The sequence below is a fragment of the Abramis brama genome (assembly GCF_963993115.1).
Source record: "Abramis brama genome assembly, chromosome: 3".
Taxonomy (NCBI): Eukaryota; Metazoa; Chordata; class Actinopteri; order Cypriniformes; family Leuciscidae; genus Abramis; species Abramis brama.
The window spans coordinates 12,506,119-12,525,497 of record NC_139965.1 but is presented as its reverse complement, the minus strand read 5'-3'; the positions used below and the strand labels follow the sequence as shown (position 1 = coordinate 12,525,497).

At 36.8% G+C, this 19,379-nt stretch overlaps 1 protein-coding gene across 1 annotated transcript; it reads right to left on the bottom strand.

Annotated features, from left to right (window-relative positions):
• Positions 1-478: 478 nt before the first annotated feature.
• Positions 479-19,011, bottom strand: LOC311080257 (3'-5' exoribonuclease HELZ2). Its single transcript, XM_084110072.1, has 13 exons — positions 18,842-19,011; positions 12,697-15,765; positions 12,532-12,623; positions 10,284-10,415; positions 9,211-9,393; positions 8,729-8,873; positions 8,094-8,192; positions 6,307-6,499; positions 4,616-4,750; positions 4,326-4,538; positions 3,092-3,245; positions 2,628-2,798; positions 479-1,603 (listed from the first exon to the last, which is right to left on the bottom strand). Exons 2-13 carry the CDS (start codon positions 15,756-15,758, stop codon positions 1,461-1,463), a joined length of 4,722 nt encoding a protein of 1,573 aa, XP_083966198.1. The 5' UTR covers positions 15,759-15,765; positions 18,842-19,011; the 3' UTR covers positions 479-1,460.
• Between the last annotated feature and the right edge of the window lie 368 nt (positions 19,012-19,379).

Below are 19,379 nucleotides of genomic sequence, written 5' to 3'. Positions count from 1 at the left end.
CTGGAAGGGACGACTGATATACAGAAACACAAGTGATTTGTAGCCAACAATGCATGTATCTGCAGCATCCAGCAAACCCCTGTGACACACAGTGTTAAAGAATAGTGACACTCCCACTGATTTCTAAACTCTACAAACAGAAACATGATCCTTTTCAAGTGGCTTTTATCTAGCTCTTATCACTGTGTACTCGTACGGTAAGCCTGTTGGCAAAGAAAGAAAGGAAAAATTCAGGACAATAAACATTAAAGTTTATTAAGTCATGCATAGAAGTTTTGGAACAACATGAAGGCGAGTGAATCATAAAAGAAATTTCATTTTTGGGTGAACTGTCCCTTTAAGGAAATATTTCATATTGTCCACTAGGGAAACTGATGGCCCACATAATTTAAAATTAAAATATGAAATCAAAAATAGCTGTTCTACTCAACTTTTTTTTTTTTTTTTTTACAAAATTAAAATAAAATAATATGAAATGCACTATTTTTCTGTAGTTATGCTGAATTATTGACCTGACAAGGATTTTGAGGTTGAGATTTAAATGATCTAATTCTATTCAAATTTAACCTTATGGATTTCACAGCAATTATATTCCACAGATCCCTCCAAATCCATAATTAGTATTTTATTATTTTACGTATTTATGGTCAGCTGATGCAATTTCCTACATTTTAAGTTTAAGTTGTAAGAATGTAAAAGTCAGTGGGTAATATGTACGAGGTCAACACAAGGCTCATTTCTCTTCGTTCTATATTTTAATGCCCCAATACTCAGGAATCATTCTTTAACCCTTGTGCGTCTGTATGGAAATGTTAATCTTTTTCAGTTTAGGTTATAGTTTTTTTGCCTGTGTTTATGCCAACTGCATACGTTTTGAGACAAACGTGTATTTTTATTTCACCCCTTTTCCTTTAATAAATCTATTTTGCACTAGGTACACAAAATAGTTCCACTCAAGACCTTAAGGACAAAAATGTGTCCCAATTTTTAATACCGGGGCCATTTAACTATAAAATTATGCAATTTTTGTTAATAGGCTTTCATTCTGTTGGCAAGGCTTCAAAAATTTACATTTTTACTATTTTTTACCAGATGGTGCCATTTTCTCAGCTTTGGCCGGATAAATTATGCAGCTACAGTATAACTGTGTGGGTGTGAAAAACCAAAAAACTTTTTTTTACTGGCATCTAATGGGGAAAATTCTCAGCTCAAACTTGGAACACAACTTGTTTAGATATATTACTTTGATTTTCTAGCAGTTTTAAGTTAACATATTTTATTATATATATATATTTTTTTTTTTTTTTTTATGTAAAATGATGTAAAAAAAAATAAATATATTTTCACTTTTGTTTTTTACTTCAGCCAAGGGTCTTCTTTAAAATGAGACCAAATTTTTATGACAGTTTTTTGCCATTGCCATTTTTGTCCTCTAAGGACCTTCGCCACTGCCGTGCCACTCAGAGCTTTTTCTTTGTCTGTCTTCTTTTCGGCGGCGCTTTGACCTGTATGTCACTAGCTGGATTCACCACACAGCTCTTCCTGTAATAGTGATCCAGGAGCCTGGCCCAAAGTTTACAGCATCTCAACAGGTCACTATTACCTAAGAGATAACAAAAATGGGAATATTACTATTATTAGTAGTACTTACAATATACACTACTAATCAAAAGTGTTGGATCTGTAAGATTTTTACTTAAGTCTCTTCTGCTCACCAAGGCTGCATTTATTTGATTTAAAATACAACAACAAGAACTGAACAGTAATGTTAAATATTATGACAATTTAAAATAGCCTAACTGTTTTCTATTTTAATATATTTTAAACTGTAATTTATTCCTGTGATCAAAGCTGTATTTTCAGCATCATTACTCCAGTCTTCAGTGTCACATGACCCTTCGAAAAATCATTCTCATATGATGATTTGATGCTCAAGAAACATTTCTGATTATGGTATTATTATCAATGTTGAAAACAGTTGTGAACAATTTTCTTTTTCAGGATTCTTTGATGAATAGAAAGTTCAAAAGAGCAGCATTTATTTGAAATATAATCTTTTGTAACATTATAAATGTCTTTACTGTAACTTTTGATCAATTTAATTCATCCTTGATGAATAAAAGTACTGATTTCTTTTATTTCTTTCACCAAAAAAATTAAATAAAACTTCTTACTGACTCAAAACTTTAGAACGGTAGTGTTTAGTGTTGCAAAAGCTTTGTATTACAGATAAATGACTGTTTTCAACATTGATAATAATAATAATAATAAATGTTTCTTAAGCACCAAATCATCATATTAGAATGATTTCTGAAGGATCATGTGACCCTGAAGACTGGAGTAATGATGCTGAAAATTCAGCTTTGATCACAGGAATAAATTACACTTTACTATATATTCACATAGAAAACAGCTGTTTTGAATTGTGATAATATTTCACAAAATTACAGTTTTTGTTTGTATTTTTAATCAAATAAATGCAGCCTTGGTGAGCAGAAGAGACTTCTTTTAAAAATATTAAAAGACCGGTACTGTATAATTACACTGATGTAACACCAATCAAGAGTAACCAACAATTTTTTTAAACAAAACTTGTCATCACTTCATGAGCATTCTTCACTGCTTACCCAGAATGCACAGCCCATCCTGTGCACGAGTTATGGCAACATTGACCTGATTTGGATCAGTGATGAATCCGAGTCTTTTTCCTAGCCAGGCATTACTTGGTGTGTAGCTTTCTATGTCGGATACGGAGCAGGAACGAACAGTGGAGACGATCACATACGGCCACTCGCTTCCTGCACACAGCGATTTACACTTTTAATGCCACTCGTTAATCACAGAAACAAAGGGGGAAAACAACGAGTCTTGAACCCACACGTTCCACATTATCCCCCTGAATAATAATAATAATTATTTAATTAACACAGAGAAAAGGAAAACCAAAATAAACATGCATGATAAGATAATAAAATCAAAGCTATCGATGAAAAATGTTTTAAGATAAGATTCAAATCAATGAAGAGACTGAGCATAAATTCAAGCAGAATTGAATTTAAAACTCTAGACTGATGCAATCAGAATAACACACCTTGACTTTTCATAATTGTGCAAACGGTGACATTTGTAAGATTTCTCTTCTGCATTGTCTTTTTGATCTCTGACATCTGTGCGTTGTAAGGGGTCAGAATTGCAATATTCTGAGGTGGTACGTGTGATTTAATCAACAGATGTGCCACATTAACCTGGAAAAAACAAACAAATCACATGCAAGAGAATATTATGAGAATGATACAGAACCGATGCTGCCTTCAGGTTCTCCTGAGAAGTTCCTGCTTATGGTATGAGGTGTGTTGAAGTGATTCCACTCAGAATAATAATATAATAATGGTTTTCTAATTTCATATTTTCACACACTGAGTTTGCACTTACAAGGAATGCTCACAATACTTAAAGGTAGGGTAGGCAATTTTTGTAGAGGCTAGCAATAGCGAGTTAGCTTTAAAAGCATGAGATCTGCAGTCCAGCCGTGCTGTTGCAACCAGCAACACTACACCTACGTACCCTCCTGACCACTGTACTAAATACAGATAAATCTACGCTAACTTGAAGCTATCCTAACTGATGCAATACTATGCGTGGTAGCTCGTACCAAGGAAGGGCGTAGTGAGCTGGAACCTGCTTACGTCACGTACCACCGCAAACATCTAATAGGAAAATTCAACTGCAGTAGCCACCATTCAACCTGAAGAGGGCAGCACTCAGACGTTTTTACACCATATATTGTAGAATTAAAACACTTTATACCCAAATGTCAAAAAAGTTACTCGAATCAATGAACAGCACTAATAAAGCCCCATTCTTACAGATCATTAACTACAACAAGATGGTTTAGGGTTTAGTTACCCTTTAAAAGTCACTCATAAAGTCTTTTGCCGCCATCTAAAGGCGAAATAATGTAACTTCTGTTGCTGTTCACGCTCAGGGACTATTTGTTCAAGCGGAAGGAAGGCTTTTAGTGATTTTACTTCATGAAAGTTGCATTGATGCATATTTTTTGGGGGCTTTAATATTTGTATTGTGCGGTAACCGTTTTATAAAAGCAATAAGGTACTCAAGGCTAGTGCTGTATCATGAATAAGTCACGGCTGAAGGGCGTTGTTAGGCACGACTATTGCTTACTTAGACCACTTAATGACTTTCAACCAGCATAACAAAAATATTTCTGGAACAAATCGAAAATCGAATGAAATTCCTACTGGAAAATTCTGACATAGCTGTGGTTTTCTTATGCGCTTGTGAACTGAAGGCAGTATTGGACTTACAGCCTGCTCTGCCTCCTCAGTGTTGGCCATTGAGTTCTCGTTGCCCTTTTCTGTAGATACCACTAAACTGACTTCTTCTCCTTGGACGTGGCCAAACAAGATCGGCGTTGGCAGTCCGTTCTTGTTAAGAAGGAAGGGGGGTCCTCGTTTAGCTCCTGTTTTCAGTTTGCCATCATAAAACTCTTCTGAAGGAAACCTGCAAATTTCTTCATGCTAACATGCATGTGCATTTGTTAAACATCAAAGCAAAATGAGAAAGTTTTGTTCAGATTCTGTTGAGTGTTTCTTACCATTCTGTACTGAGTGTCCAACATTATGGCCAGATCCATGTAGCGTTCAAACAGAGACCGCTGCATGCCCATCTTTTTCACTAGGGCACACTGCACTATGGGCCGGATCTGTTTGTGGTCACCCAGCAAAACAATCTGTCAAGGAAACCAGTGAGATTTTCATTCGATGTGAAGATTAAGATTGTCTTCCACTCCTAACGTGGCTATATACACCGAGAATGACTTAAAAAGTGCATAGTATATAATAGAGGTGTAACTATACCCTCATGTCACGATTCCATACATATCATGATACTGAACTCACAATACTATAGCCTATTATTGCGATGCTAAAAATGTGCTGTTGATTGAAATTAAATTTGATATTATTGTGGGTGTAAATGAATAGGATTGGTGCTGTTAACCCAATGCACAGGACGATGGTGACACCAGAATAAAAATATTCATGATTCTGAAGCTGAAAATAGCCTACAGAATTATTTTAGACGAATATGCTTGCACTCTTTCACTGACTAGATACATTTAAAATAATGTAGGTCACTTTTTACTGATAGCATAAGCCATTTGGCATTATCAGGACACACAAATATTCCCCCATTACATTATTATGTTATATTCAACATTATATATAGTAGTTTAATGTAGTACTGACACTAAAACTCTGTAAACTTGATTTTTTTCTCACACATTAATTTTTATTTTGGGTGAACTATACACGATACATATTGTTGCATTTTTGTATCGCAATATTTTGTGACATGATATTGTTACACCCCTAGTATATAATGTTTACTGCCAACTAGTTTTAAAAATATTGTGTAAAAAAGCATTAGGCACGGATAAATATTACAATTTATTCTGCATTGTTGTCAGATAACCTCATTATATGCATTTTTAACTTTTGAATCTCGGAAATAAAAACAATTATTTTTCATTTACAATCCAATTTTGTCCAAGTCAAGAAAGACATATAACATTTTGTGAATGATATTTCAGACAGGAAACTATAAATCAAAATGCATTGTGCATAATAATAATAATAATTAGAAAAATATATAGGGAATGAAATCTTTAGCAAGAAAATGTCTTTAACACACTTTTTTTAGGGAACGGGCCAATTTTGGACAGACTTGGAGACACCATGTTGCAAATCGCAAGTCTTCTCCACCTGCCAGAATCTGTTGTGTCTGTGACCCTGGATCACAAAACCAGTCATAAGTCGCACGGGTATATTTGTGGCAATAGCCAACAATACATTATATGGGTCAAAATTATCGATTTGTCTTTTATGCCAAAAATCATTAGGATATTAAGTAAAGATCATGTTCCATGAAGATATTTTGTAAATTTTCTACCCTAAATATATAAAACATTTATTTTTGTGAGTGAATGCAGCACAATCGTGAACATAAATGGACAACTTTAAAGGAGATTTTCTCAATGTTTCGATTTTTTTGCACCCTCAGATTCCAGATTTTCAATAGTTGTATCTCGGCCAAATATTGTCATATCCTAACAAACCATACATCAATGGAAAACTTATTTATTCAGCTTTCAGATTATGTATAAATCTCAATTTCAGAAAATTGACCCATGTGACTGGTTTTGTGGTCCAGGGTCACTGTTTTGTTTAAAACAGAAACCGATGATGATGATGATGATGATGATGATGATGTCATCCCCGAGCTCACCTGCTGTGGCTTGTAGGAAACTAAAGGGATAAAGGCCTCTGGCTCTGTCGCCATGGCACATTCATCAATGAGTATCTGCCGGAAATCCATGACCTCCCGGATCTCGGGTTTCAATGCTGAAGCGCAGGTGCACAGAACTACATCACAATTCCTGATCTCATGCTGATGAGCTTCCTTCAAAACTTTCCTGTATCTGCAAAGGCAAATTTTGTAAGTCATACATATTTGTATACAACAAACGGATTAGTTTGGTCCAAATTCAAATTCAAAATCATTAAATTACCAAAGCAAAGTTTCTTAATTCCACTACACAACACATTTTCCCTTATTAGACACATCTGATTCTATCTTATTAGGCTTATTATTATTATATCTTCATGCTTCATGCCTGAACTCAGTAACTCAACTCTGAACTGATGAACCAGGATTGAGAAACTATAAAGATCTTGTTGACATACATTTGCCATTCAAACCTGCACCAAAAAGTTAAGAAAACCTTTACTTAACATGAAAGTTTATCGTAGTTGAGATGCCAGAAAGCATTTCTAGAAACGGAAGCTTCTGAAAAGATAACATAGCACTAAACACAACACCACATATAACATGTTAAATTGTCAAAACAGTGTTCTAACCATATTTTATTGCATACAGTAGCAACACTGAAATGTCTGGGACTGTATTTTCTAGTGACTTTATATCTTCGGTAACACTTTACTTGAAGGGGTGTGCATAAGACTGACATGACACCTTCATAATCATGACATGGCAGATGTCATAAATATGAAGGAGGTCTTATGCATGTTTATGACAACTGTCATTAAGTGTCATTCGCTCAATTATGACATTTTTAATGCAAATATGACATTGTTTGAGATGTCTTTGTTATGACAACTTGACATAAACCAATACATCATAACCTGTCAGTGTCTTTGCCATGACAACTTGACATTACCAAGACAACATAAATTGTCATAAATATGTCATAAACATGACATAGCAGATTAACTATCAAACTTAAGAAACCACTTAGCTTTATGGGTTAACATTTCATTAAACTGTCAGGTGGTTGGTTTTGACATTGGCTGTCATGAGGCCATTATAACTGTGTCATGAATGTTTTTCTTGACCTCAACTACAGTGGTACAAATTTAATTTGTCATTAAAATGTTATAATGGCCTCATGACAGCCAATGTCAAAACCAACCACATGACAGTTTAATGAAATGTTAACCCATAAAGCTAAGTGGTTTCTTAAGTTTGATAATTAATCTGCTATGTCATGTTTATGACATATTTATGACAGGTTGTGTTGTCTTAGTAAAGTCAAGTTGCCATAACAAAGACATCTCACACAATGTCATATTTGCATTAAAAATATCATAATTGAGCGAATGACACTTAATGACATTTGTCATAAACATGCATAAAACCTCCTTCATATTCATGACGTGTCATGTCATGATTATGACGGTGTCATGTCAGTCTTATGCACACCCCTTCAAGTAAAGTGTTACCATATCTTCTATCTTTTCCCACTGAACACTGTGCCTTACACAGCTTTTCATCACATAATATCTTACTAGTTACCTGTCTCACATTTGAGTAATCATGACTTGCCATCCTACAGATTAATTAATTAATTAATATTACTAGACTTTTATTTCACTGGGGTATTTTTTTAAATGGCCTCATGGTGGCAGTAAATACAAGAACAGTCTGCTACACGTCCACCCTCTGAAAGCATACAACATCACACATGCATTTATGTAAACTTTAGTCTTACTCACTCATCTATTTCATCCTCTGTTAAGCTCCCACGCAAAGTTCTTATTTTTTCTGAAAAAGGATTTTCAGGTTCACGGACAAGATACATCAGAGTAATATCCCTGCAACAGAAATAGAAGTTTAATGGGTTTATTCGCACACCATCTGTTGTAAAGTGCACCACCTACACATGTGATGTAATGAGGTCATGTGACAACACTATATTATACTACTATTATCATTGGCTGCAGACTTCCAGTCAGGATTTAGACCATATCATAGTACTGAGACTCCTCTCATCAGAGTTACAAATGATTTGCATTCATCATCTGATTGTGATTGTATCTCCATATTAGTGTTACTTGATCTTAGCGCAGCATTTTATATTAATAGACCACAACATTCTTTTAAATAGACTTGAAAATTACATTGGCATTAGTGGAACTGCATTGGCATGGTTCAAATTGTACATATCTGAACATTACCAATTTGTAGTAGTAAATTAATTGTGTGTCATACTGATCACAAGTTCAGTATGGAGTGCCTCAAGGCTCAGTACTAGGACCGTTGCTTTTCACCCTGTACATGCTGGCATTGTCTTGCTTTTTCACTCCCATTTTTGTCCAACTTTTACGCTTCATTTACAGGAAGCTCTTACCTGAGCTCCTCCTTTGGTTTTTCATCACGGAGGGATCTGCGGCAAAGCTTCAGGTTACTGCCCATATATGGAAATTCACGCATTTCCATCTGATCACAGTAGATTCTCAGAGGCTTTAGGACTCCCCCGAGTTTAAGCAACTGCTCTGGGACACAAGATCAACAGGTAATGTGAGTAAACTGTTTAACAAGTAAAACAGAGCCTGAAACATACTCTATGCATGCATGGAAATGCAAATGCTTCTCACAAGTTTGATTTTATTCGGCATTGCATTCTAAAAAGAGTCAGAATCCCATTCATAAAAGTAAACTCTTTTCATGTCTCTTTTCATGCTGTTTTCTTTTTTAGTAAATACAGCACACATTCAACAATTGTCCACATGTTTACATATGTTTGCATACTGTATGTTTCTGGCTGTATGCATAATCAGACTGCTAGGGTGTGCTATCTATAAAATAAAATAAACACTATACACAATTCACCTGCAACAATGTCCACAGACTTGTTCGAAGGTCCACAGTACAGGATGGCAGGCTTTTTTGGGGGTTTCTGGGGGTTTGTTTTTTTTGGGGGGGATTTGGAAGATTCAGAAGTGGCCAGAAAGTCTTTATTCTTCATGAAAAACTGGTAAACAATGTGAATACCAACCACTGTTTTCCCTGTACCTGTGGATGAAAAATGCTATGGTGTATGGCACATGAGGACACAAAACAAAACACACCATCTTTGTCAAGACAGCAAATCAGTCCATTAGATATTACATTTTTTGAGTTGAATTTGACTATGCTGCCATGACATTGGATTTACTGATTCATTCATTAATGTCCATAAAACACTAAGAAAAATACAATTACTAACCCTCAAATATGAGCAATAATATTAGCACACAATTCACATCACTCAGGAACAAAATGAGTCTGCAATAGTGAAATCAAATATCGATTCAGAAAACTTGTGACAAGATAGAATGCAGAATTCCTTAATGCTGAATTTTTTTCCCCAACAAACTAAAGAAATGTGCCCTATAATATTGTGTAGGGGAAGTTCGGGGCATTGCTGTTCCTGGAGATTTATATTTAAAAATAAATAAATACATGCAGCATTCATGTTGGCTATCTCCAATGTGTTTCGATACACGTTTTTAACAATTGAAGTTCTTTTCAACTTCACTCGGCATTATAAAATGCAGGGTGCAGTTGTCAAAAACATCCATTAAGACTGTGTTTACAAAAGACCTTTTTTTAAAGTGCAGCACACACAAAAACACTTTAAGAGTGAATGCACCTTATTCACATGACACAGCAGTTGAAGTTTCTCAAATAAAAGCGTATTTTTACTTCAAGTGATTGCAGATACATATCCACTTTATTCAGCACTGTATTGATTACTGATACTGACTGAGAAACTGTAACAACTTCCAAATGATTCAATGAACTGCGACTCAAAAGAATGATTCGTTTAGATTGAATTGTTAATGATTCATAGCCATCACTAGTTTCAAACATACGACAGAAATACTGGAGGACACACATTGTAGGCTACAGTATTTTAATACCTGGTGGGCCTTGAATCACAGTAAAAGGTTTCTTCATAGCTTCCTCGACAGCTTTCTGCTGGCTCTCATTCAGAAGTGGCAGGTTCAGGCTCTCGTCCACATTGTACAAGTTGAGATTTTTTACTTCAGCATCTAATTCAACACAAGAAGGTTTTGACCACGTTAACACATACATGAGATATTCATAGACAAGGCATGGAAATATTTTATTCAAGGTGTCCCCATTACAAATGTACAGAAAATCTTCAACATCTGGCATCAGGACAGATGAAAGTCTCAAAAGCACCAAGTGCATGTATTGTATGCTTTTTCTTCTTGTCAAACTCATCCTTTTTTTTCCCAATTAATTAATTTTTGTATCAGAAATTTACATGTAGGCAGAATATTGCAATGGCATTTAAATTTGTCTACAAAACAAATCTCAAGAATCATGTGCAGGGCTGTACAGAGCCCCTGAAGGAACAAGGTGAAGGAAAAAAATATCAGATGGAGGAAAAAATATTAGTCAAGGGTATTCTCTGGCTGTTGAGCGTATCGGTTGTACACTCGTTATTGCGGTGCATTATGGGAATGAATGAGTGTACTTAATAACATCCACTACGGTTTCGGACACCACTAAAAATGGCTGTCCCCTCAAATAGTGCCATTTTTAAGGATATAGGGGGCGATTCAGACGCAGCCTAGGTTTTAAGGATCTGTCCTGTCCTGTCCTGTCACTCATCGTTTAGCACTCGCATCAGTTTGTTGTTAGAAAATCAACCCGAGTAAATTGCGTAATATTTCTTTATACCGCATTTCATACTATCAGCTGCTCAGACAATGCATTCAAGACATGAGCCAGAGAAAGAACAAACAGGGACAAGAGAGTTAGTTTAGGATTAGTTGGAAAAGTGCTTGAGATTCTAGGGTAGTCTAATCTATGGAAGCATCATCGGATTGCTGCTTATTTAATGTATCGGTAAAACACTGCAAGAAGGTTGTGTATACATTACCATTACACAACAGTGAACATGAACTCAGACCAACAATACATGAACAATACTTTTAAAGTATATTTATTTTTACGTATACTAATTCATTTGTAGTATTAAAATCAGTGATGTAGCATCATTGAGAACTAGCACAATCTAACATTAAAGGGATACTCCACTTTAAAATGAAAATTCTGTCATCATATACTCACCCTCATGTTGTTTCAATCCTTTATGAATTTCTTTCTTCTGCCATTGACTTCCATAGTAGGAAAAAAATATACTATGGAAGTCAATGAGACCAGAAACTGTCTGGTTACTGACATTCTTCTAAATATCTTTCTTTCTGTTCAGCAGAAGAAAGAAATTCATACAGGATTGAAACAACATGAGGGTGAGTATATGATGACAGAATTTTCATTTTAAAGTGGAGTATCCCTTTAAACAAAAGCATATTTATAAATTAACCAAAATGAAAAAGATAGACAGCCAAATGTATCCCATAACAGCCCTGAAGGGAGTGGCATATTCTGCGGATGATCTACGCAAATTAAAGAACACAGACGCACCCAGATCATTTCCATAATGACCAGCACAATCTACCAAGAACAGTGCAAATTCAAAATAACGTCTTGGCAAATGATACGTTCAGAAAACGATTTCCTCTAGCATTTCAAATAAATTAACATGAGTGGAGACAATTCTCTCTTTTCCACACACTCTCTAATCTCTCTGTTGCCAAACTTTTTTGAGCGTTAAACCTCAGTAAATCACTTTCACGTTGCATGATTTATTTAAATGCTGGATGGATGGATGCACACAACTTGTGGACAAGTGCTGTGGCCTTGCGTTGATCGTGAAATTGAATGATTTATAAATTATGCGTAAAATATATTTTAATAGACATGTTTGAAATTCATCACCAGACGCCAGACTTTGGACACCGGTACTTCAAAGTGTAGGCCTACATTAAAATGTGCTCTTACCTAATTTCATTCACCATTATAACATTATAAAATACGACTATAACAGTGACTTAAGACTCAGCAACTTTTTACTAGCTAGAACCTTTTATTAATCCTGCAAAATAATTCTATTTAAACTGTTTTCCTCAGGCATGCATTTGTTCGGCTGCAAGGAGTCATATGTTAATGTGAGTTAATTGTCTGACTATTTATTTTTGAATTTCAATTCAAGACTAATTGCAAATCACTTGAGACCATTGTACTACACAGATGGATATAATTTGAATAAAGTTGCCATTTTGCTTCACTCACCATCATTCAGTGCTTCAAGTTGTTGTCTAGTGGCGACATTTTTCACCAGTTTATTAGCCGGTTTTAGGTTTGCAATCGCTTGTTCCCTGAGCCTGCAAAAATATTGCATTAGTTACAAACTATTACAAAATCTGTAATATAACAGCTGGATGAATGATCACTCACACATATGGAATTTTTTTGGGAATGACCTCAATGGTGAATTTGGTTCCCTCTGCATTAACCTCGGGTGGGATGTAACTCATAGATCTTTGTGTGATCTGAAACTGAATCCGGTCTTCATTGTCTGTATCCTTCCGTTTCTTTGGTTTGCTGGTTACTGCGTGTGCAACCCATGTGAAAGGTAGTGAACCCTGCAGATCTGAAACTGCAGAACCATGCAAATGTTTTGCATCATTCTCATTGTTCTCTGGTTTCTGATGTCTTAGTCTGATGCACAAGAAGCAGTTCCTAAGGTCAAACTCCAGAGACCATTCCTTTTTTTGAGTCTTGGTTATATAAAAAAACCCTTGGAGATTTGTTTCATCCCCGCTCCATTTTATCCGCACATCCTCTAAGATGACATTATTATTTTCTTCCAAAGCATTGTAAGCGGTGTCTATCTGACATAGTCGTCTCCAGATGTTCTGGTACTCCTTGTAGCTCTTATAGAAAGTCTTGGATGCATTGCATTCCGCTTTTGAGAAGCACACAGTGGGGTTTCTCGTGTGCTCCAAACAGATCTCAAAGCATTCATTAATGCTGAGCAGTTGAACTACATGAACTGGTAAGCCATCTTTAAGTTCGGGCCCAAGTTGCACCTGAACAACCGTGCCTAACTCTAGCTCCATAGTTGGTTCCTTAAAGTGGTGTTGCTCCATTGAACAAACCTTACTTTCCAGCCTTTTATTGTCTTCATTCTCATTCTCCCCTCTTTTCATGTCTCGGAGGCATTGCTCAGTCTTAACCCAATCCTGCTGTTTTACGGCAGATACCAGTCTTTTCCACAGTATACTTGACACTGGAGTCACATTCTTCACGGGCTTTGAAGGGTCTGAAATCTTGAATGATTTGCTGAACGAATACACTCTCCTCTTCCAGTGAAGAGTCATGGAGTTCTCGTCCTCATTGTATCTTGGCTGATCCACAACTTTGAGATGCTTGTACATGATAGTAATCGCCTCTAACATAGGATGCAGAGGGAACGATATTGTGAATTCATGCCCCTGCGGAGTGATCTGGTCCACTACTGCGAGCTTGACCACATCTTTGGGTTCAAACTGAACCTTTCTTAGTCTCAACAGCTGGGCATCCTTCTCTTCTACATCCAATGCAGACTGGCAAAACCTGTTGATTTCAACTTGAGTGTAGTCAGCTTGACTAGTCAGGGTAGTCAGGGTTTTCTTAGAGAGCACAGTGTGCAGAAGTCTCTGCAAGATAAGGTCCAGATAACGCCTCATAGGAGATGACGCCCAGGTGTATGCGTTAAGCTGTAAATCATAGTGACCCAACCTGGAATCTGTCGAGGAGCACGAACGTAATATGAAGGCTTTCTTCTGAATGTCACGAAACTCCCGCACCATGGGGATAAATGTCGGATGGATTTCATCTGAAAAAATTAACTGCATCAGATTATAGGAGTCTTTTCTCTGTGCAAACGCTTCAATCTTGTGAAATACGGAGGTGAAAATGTTCAGTGATTTGCCTGCATGCTCCATATTGTCATATTTTGCATTGGACCAAACATCCTCTTCACTATTTTCAGTATCGACTTCGCAGATATTTGAAAAGTAAAGTGACATGGGAATTAGGTTAATGTATTTCTCTCTAAACTGTTTCAGTTGTTCTGGGTCCGGCTCGCGGTGGCACCTCAGTGGTGTGAGATCTTTTGTGATGTCTGTAGCTATGAGTTCTTCAGCGGCGGCACTATTGTAGAGATTCATTAGTTCCTCCACCATGGCGTGAGAGTAACTTTGCCCTGCCTGCCTCCCATACGGCCATTCACTTTCCAGTCTGCATTTTCGGTGCACCTCGGAGAAACGGTAAGCAACGGCTACACAATCCTCCACACGTGAGACCCGCAGAGGCTTTGTGTCATCCGAGTTGTAGTACTTCTGAATAATTTGGTCTGCCTCTTCATACGACATCCGTCTGTCAGACTTAATGCGGGTTAGAGCAAAACGGCTGTTTAGTATTATGCTTGTTTTCTTGTCAATGTCTATCAGCAAGGATATGGCTTTCCGATCTTCTTCAGGCATCAAACTCAAGTGGTCATTGCTCAGATCTCTTGAGAACATGAAGGCCACATCTTTCTTCTCTGAAGTGTAAATTGTTCTGCCGAGCTGTCTAGCGAATGTGTCATGCTCGCTATCTTTGGTAATGTAACTTGCGACGTCTGTGATGTGAACACCAATCTGGTAGGAATCACCCTGTTGAAGCTCAGTCACGCTAATGGCGTCATCCAGGTCTTCAGCTGTAGTTGGGTCAATGGTGAAAGTGAGAATGTCACGCAAATCCTCCCTTTCTAAAGCCTTATCATCTTCAGGTTCTTGTAGTTTGAATGGTGGTGGTGTGTCTTTAGAGCCAAGTTCAATGCCTAGCATTTCATGAAAAGCATCACTCTCTGCAATTACTTTTGTTACCACACCAAGAGGGAATGTTTTCAGATTGTCCCATTTTAAAACCTTGACAACTAACAATTGATTCTCAGCTTTGTTTACAAATTCCTTTCTAACCCAGCGACCGGATTTGTATTGTCTTACTTCAATTTTGCCCATGTCCCTCTGCTTGAACTGAACTGTACGTATTATGGTCATGCGTTTGTTAACGGGTCTAACATATTCAGGATTGTCTTCCACCATCTTACAGATAAAGGTTAATGAGTTTTCATCTCTATGTATTAATCCAACGACCCTGCCTTGTATCTCTTCACCTTCCCGCAGACACATTTCTCTGCTCAAGATCTCTACGCAGACTTCATCTCCAGGAAAAGATCTGCCAACATTTTCTCTTCCATAGATTTTGATAGAGAGCATTGGTTCATCAAGAGGCCTGGCATATGCCTGGTCATGCCTTTCTATTTCAAGTTTACAGTGTTTAAAGACATTTGGATTGGTAGTCAAAAGTTTTTCAATATCTTCCTTGCAGAGTTGCAGATCGTATTTAGACTCAGACTCCAGAATTTCAAAGAGGGTTTTGCAAACGGTCTTGGCGTGATTAACCTCTCTGTCACTCTCTGAGGTCTCCATGTCCGCCCTGTTTGGAAACACAGATTAAGTCATTAGGCACTTAAGGACAAGGAGACATACACAGCAAATAGGAAGGGAACAAATATGTTAAAGTGAACCTATTATACAAAATTCACTTGTCTAAGGTGTTTGAACACAAATGTCCACAATGTGTGTAAACAACCAGACTATAATGGTACAAATCCACACACTCATTTTTTATAATCCACATAAATCATAAACAGTCTCTCCAAACAAGCTATGTAAGAGTAGGAGCAAGACCTGCCCATGACTGTTGATGATCTGCAATATCAGCATAGATGCTAGATTAGCATATATAATGTCTGCTGTGCCACATAAACATTACAAATGTTCTGTCATTGGATCTACCAACAAGCATAAGCGTCTCCACAGACTCCGGGCATCTGAGCCACTGAGGACACAGTGGATGAATTGCATTTATGAAGAAAATGTGCAGAATAAACTCATTAAAGTGTTATATATTTGCGCAAATCATTTTACGCCAGACTGCTTCACAAACGAGGGTCAGTTCAATGTTGGATTTGCACAAAAGTTGATTCTGAAAGATTTTTAGATTAACATGACATGCTAATCGATGAGTTGAATAAACTTAAAGGTGAACTAAGTAACTTTTTTATCTTAACCGAACAGCTTCGGAGTCATTGGAATGGTTATATGACTGTTTTCGGGTTGAATGGTGGTCTTCTCGCACCCCTCGAGCGCCTGTGAGACGAAAAACCACCCTTGCAACTTTGGGCCGGCGGGCCGCCGGCCGCAGCATCAGGAAGTATCGCGTGATATCAGGTCTCGCGATGTAACAAACTGCTTTACGGCACTGCACACATATACTATCTAAACATTTATATGCTAGCCTTCTGTGTATTATACATACCTCAGTGGACATGGCTCCGTGCGTTCGCCGGGTTCTTTGAAAACAAATGCACATGACCAGCGGGAGAAGATGGGACGAGCCAACGAGTTTTGACGACAGTGTTGTCAAATATCTATTCCGAAGCTGTAGGGGGAGCTCTATAGAGAAACCCGCGAGTAAAAAGCGAAGAAATCGTCAAAGCTGCATAATGCAGCTTTAACTCCACAACAATTACATTAATGTATGCATTAACCATTCAGAAACATCCAATTTAACAAGAACATAAACTGCGTACCTTTTTGTAATAATGGTGTACCAATACATACTGTAGGCTTTTTAAAAATTATAGGGTACACACCTATATGCATTTGTACAGGTTTTTTATATCAAAAGTGCTGATGTTTTATTTTGGGCTTACATGTTTCAAGACAAGTGAAACAATTTATACTTTTGTTCCATGTAGTTACAGGGTAAGTGTGACATTGCGGGCCGTAACTTAAAGTGGTGCTTGTTACCCACTTGTTCCATATAGTTACAGGGTAAGTACATTAAACACGCAAACACACTGTGAAACTCGCGCAAGAACTGGTGTCTCTTTCCTCCTGTCTTGTTTGTTTCTCATTGTTATTATCTGTTATCGATTCGTTTGTATTTTGTTGTAAGGAATATTTAAAAATCCGCATCAGACTTCTGCGTGAGTTTCTCGGTGTGCCAACACTTCACGTTACATTCAGGACAAGAGTGTGAACTCAACCCTCTCGTGCACGCGCTGGTGACAGTCACACTTGGTCTGAAGCGATAGTCTACAGCTGGAAAAGTTTAAAATATTAGTATTTTTCTTACAAACACTTATCGTTTCACTTCAGTAGACATTGATCCCTCCATTAGGGTCGTATGGATTACATAGTTATTGCAGTAGCCTATGTGCTGTTTGATGCTCCAACTTTTAGGAACACATGAGCTTGCATTATGTGTATTCCCAGAGATGATTTATATTTCTAAAAACCTTAATTTGTGTTAATCTGAAGAAGGAATATAAGAAGGAGAAAAGATGAGGAAATGGTGAGGACATATTTCTGGGTGTACTGCATTTTCTTTTAATAATACAGACATGATTTCCTCTTAAGATTCATCAGTGGAAAAAAAAAGAAAAAAAAAGAAGAGGAACAAGAGGAAGAAGCCAAGCAAGAGAAAAAAAGGGGGACAAAACGTGCTACTTTCTGTCAAGACTTAAGCATTTGAAATGAATTGTTGATTAAAAAAAGCAGTTTAAAAAGTGTTTGTTTTGAATTAAGTTGTTTTTCAAATAAAGGTTTCTGAGTCAGTGATATTAGATGGTGTATAGCCTACTTACCCTGTAACTACATGAAGCAAGAGTATTTAAGAAAAATTTGCAATAGTTTTCGTTTTCAGTGAACTTTTGTTTAAAATATTGCTGTATAAATGCATAGATATGTTGTAATTTTTTAAAAAGTCTATATTGGTATAAGGAGTGTTCTTGATAATTGCTCCCAAATGTAAGATTGTTGTATAATAATAGTAGAATAAGTACCTCTTAGTTCTATAATACTTACAGTATAAATAATTAGTTAATTCTCCTGGTTGTTACCCCTTTATTCCCCAAACTTTACATATTGTTCCTTTATACTTGCATGTAAGTACTTTATAGGTACACTATAATTACTGAAAGTTACACGGTAAAATCGCTTTAATTACGCAGTATTTTCCGGGCTGTAATCTAAAGCGTTACCAAACATTCTACTCAAGTACAAGTACTACTACAATGAAATTTTACTTAAGTACAAGTAAAATTACCGGTCAAAAAATCTACTCAAGTAAAAGTAAAAAGTAACTCATTTAAAATTTACTCAGAGTAAAAGTCACTGAGTTACTTTTTAACAGCGGGGGTAGGGTGGGGTACTCCCCCGGTTGTAAAGGTATGACATTTGTAAAGACAAATATCAAAGTGCATTAGCACTTACAAACACTCATAAAACATTTTCCTTTATAGGCTTTATTTTCTCAAAAATTATACAGTAAAATTACTTAATACAGTAATAGTTAGGGTCACTCTGAACAAGTAGGCTATCAATTATAAGAATGACCTAAAAAGGAAAGCTTTTTATGAGTGTTTGATTCGGCAATAATTGCTCAAATGTAAAGTAAAATGACAAAGCTGTGCTATTAAATTACTAAATCTTAATAAACTTACCTTTTCGGAACCGAGAGGAAGCCAGAGGCTTCCTATGAGTGTATAAATCCTAAGGGAGTGCCAGAGAATGATGCTGTGTTTATGTCATCGATCATTGCGCACTGCCTTACTATACTTGTACCTGCTCCCCCGCTCAACAAAGGGAAGGTTGCTGTTCCTCTCATAATGGCGTTGTCATATCAACAGTTTAACTGTTTAAAGGTGTGCCAAACATGTCAGTTGTGTGCCAGTTGAAGCGTCATCATCCGAGATGAAAGGATTCCTAATAGTAGATAGATAACCGCAAAGGCTACATAAGGGCTGCGTCAGAAAACTGAAGAATGCTGCACTAGGTCGGAAGGAATGCAGTGTTAGTTTCACTTCCTTTTTCCTTGCAGATACTTCATCTGATTGATTTTTGAAAGCCGCATAGATGTATCCTTCCTATCCCACAATCCTGTGCTTTCCATTCTGTGACAGTTGAGCAACATAAATAAAGATGGCGGCTGAAAGTTGCGGCTGATCGTCAGTTTGTGTAAATGTACATTTTTGTTTTCTA

What these genes read in the sequence shown, in the direction of transcription:
- LOC311080257 (XM_084110072.1), bottom strand. Translation starts at nt 15,758, where the DNA reads ATGGAGACCTCAGAGAGTGACAGAGAGGTTAATCACGCCAAGACCGTT. An exon ending in CCCAAAAAAATTCCATATGT is followed by an intron (nt 12,624 to 12,696) that starts GTGAGTGATCAT and finishes ATATTTTTGCAG; the next exon opens with GCTCAGGGAACAAGCGATTG. An exon ending in ACTTGAAGCACTGAATGATG is followed by an intron (nt 10,416 to 12,531) that starts GTGAGTGAAGCA and finishes GTGTTGAATTAG; the next exon opens with ATGCTGAAGTAAAAAATCTC.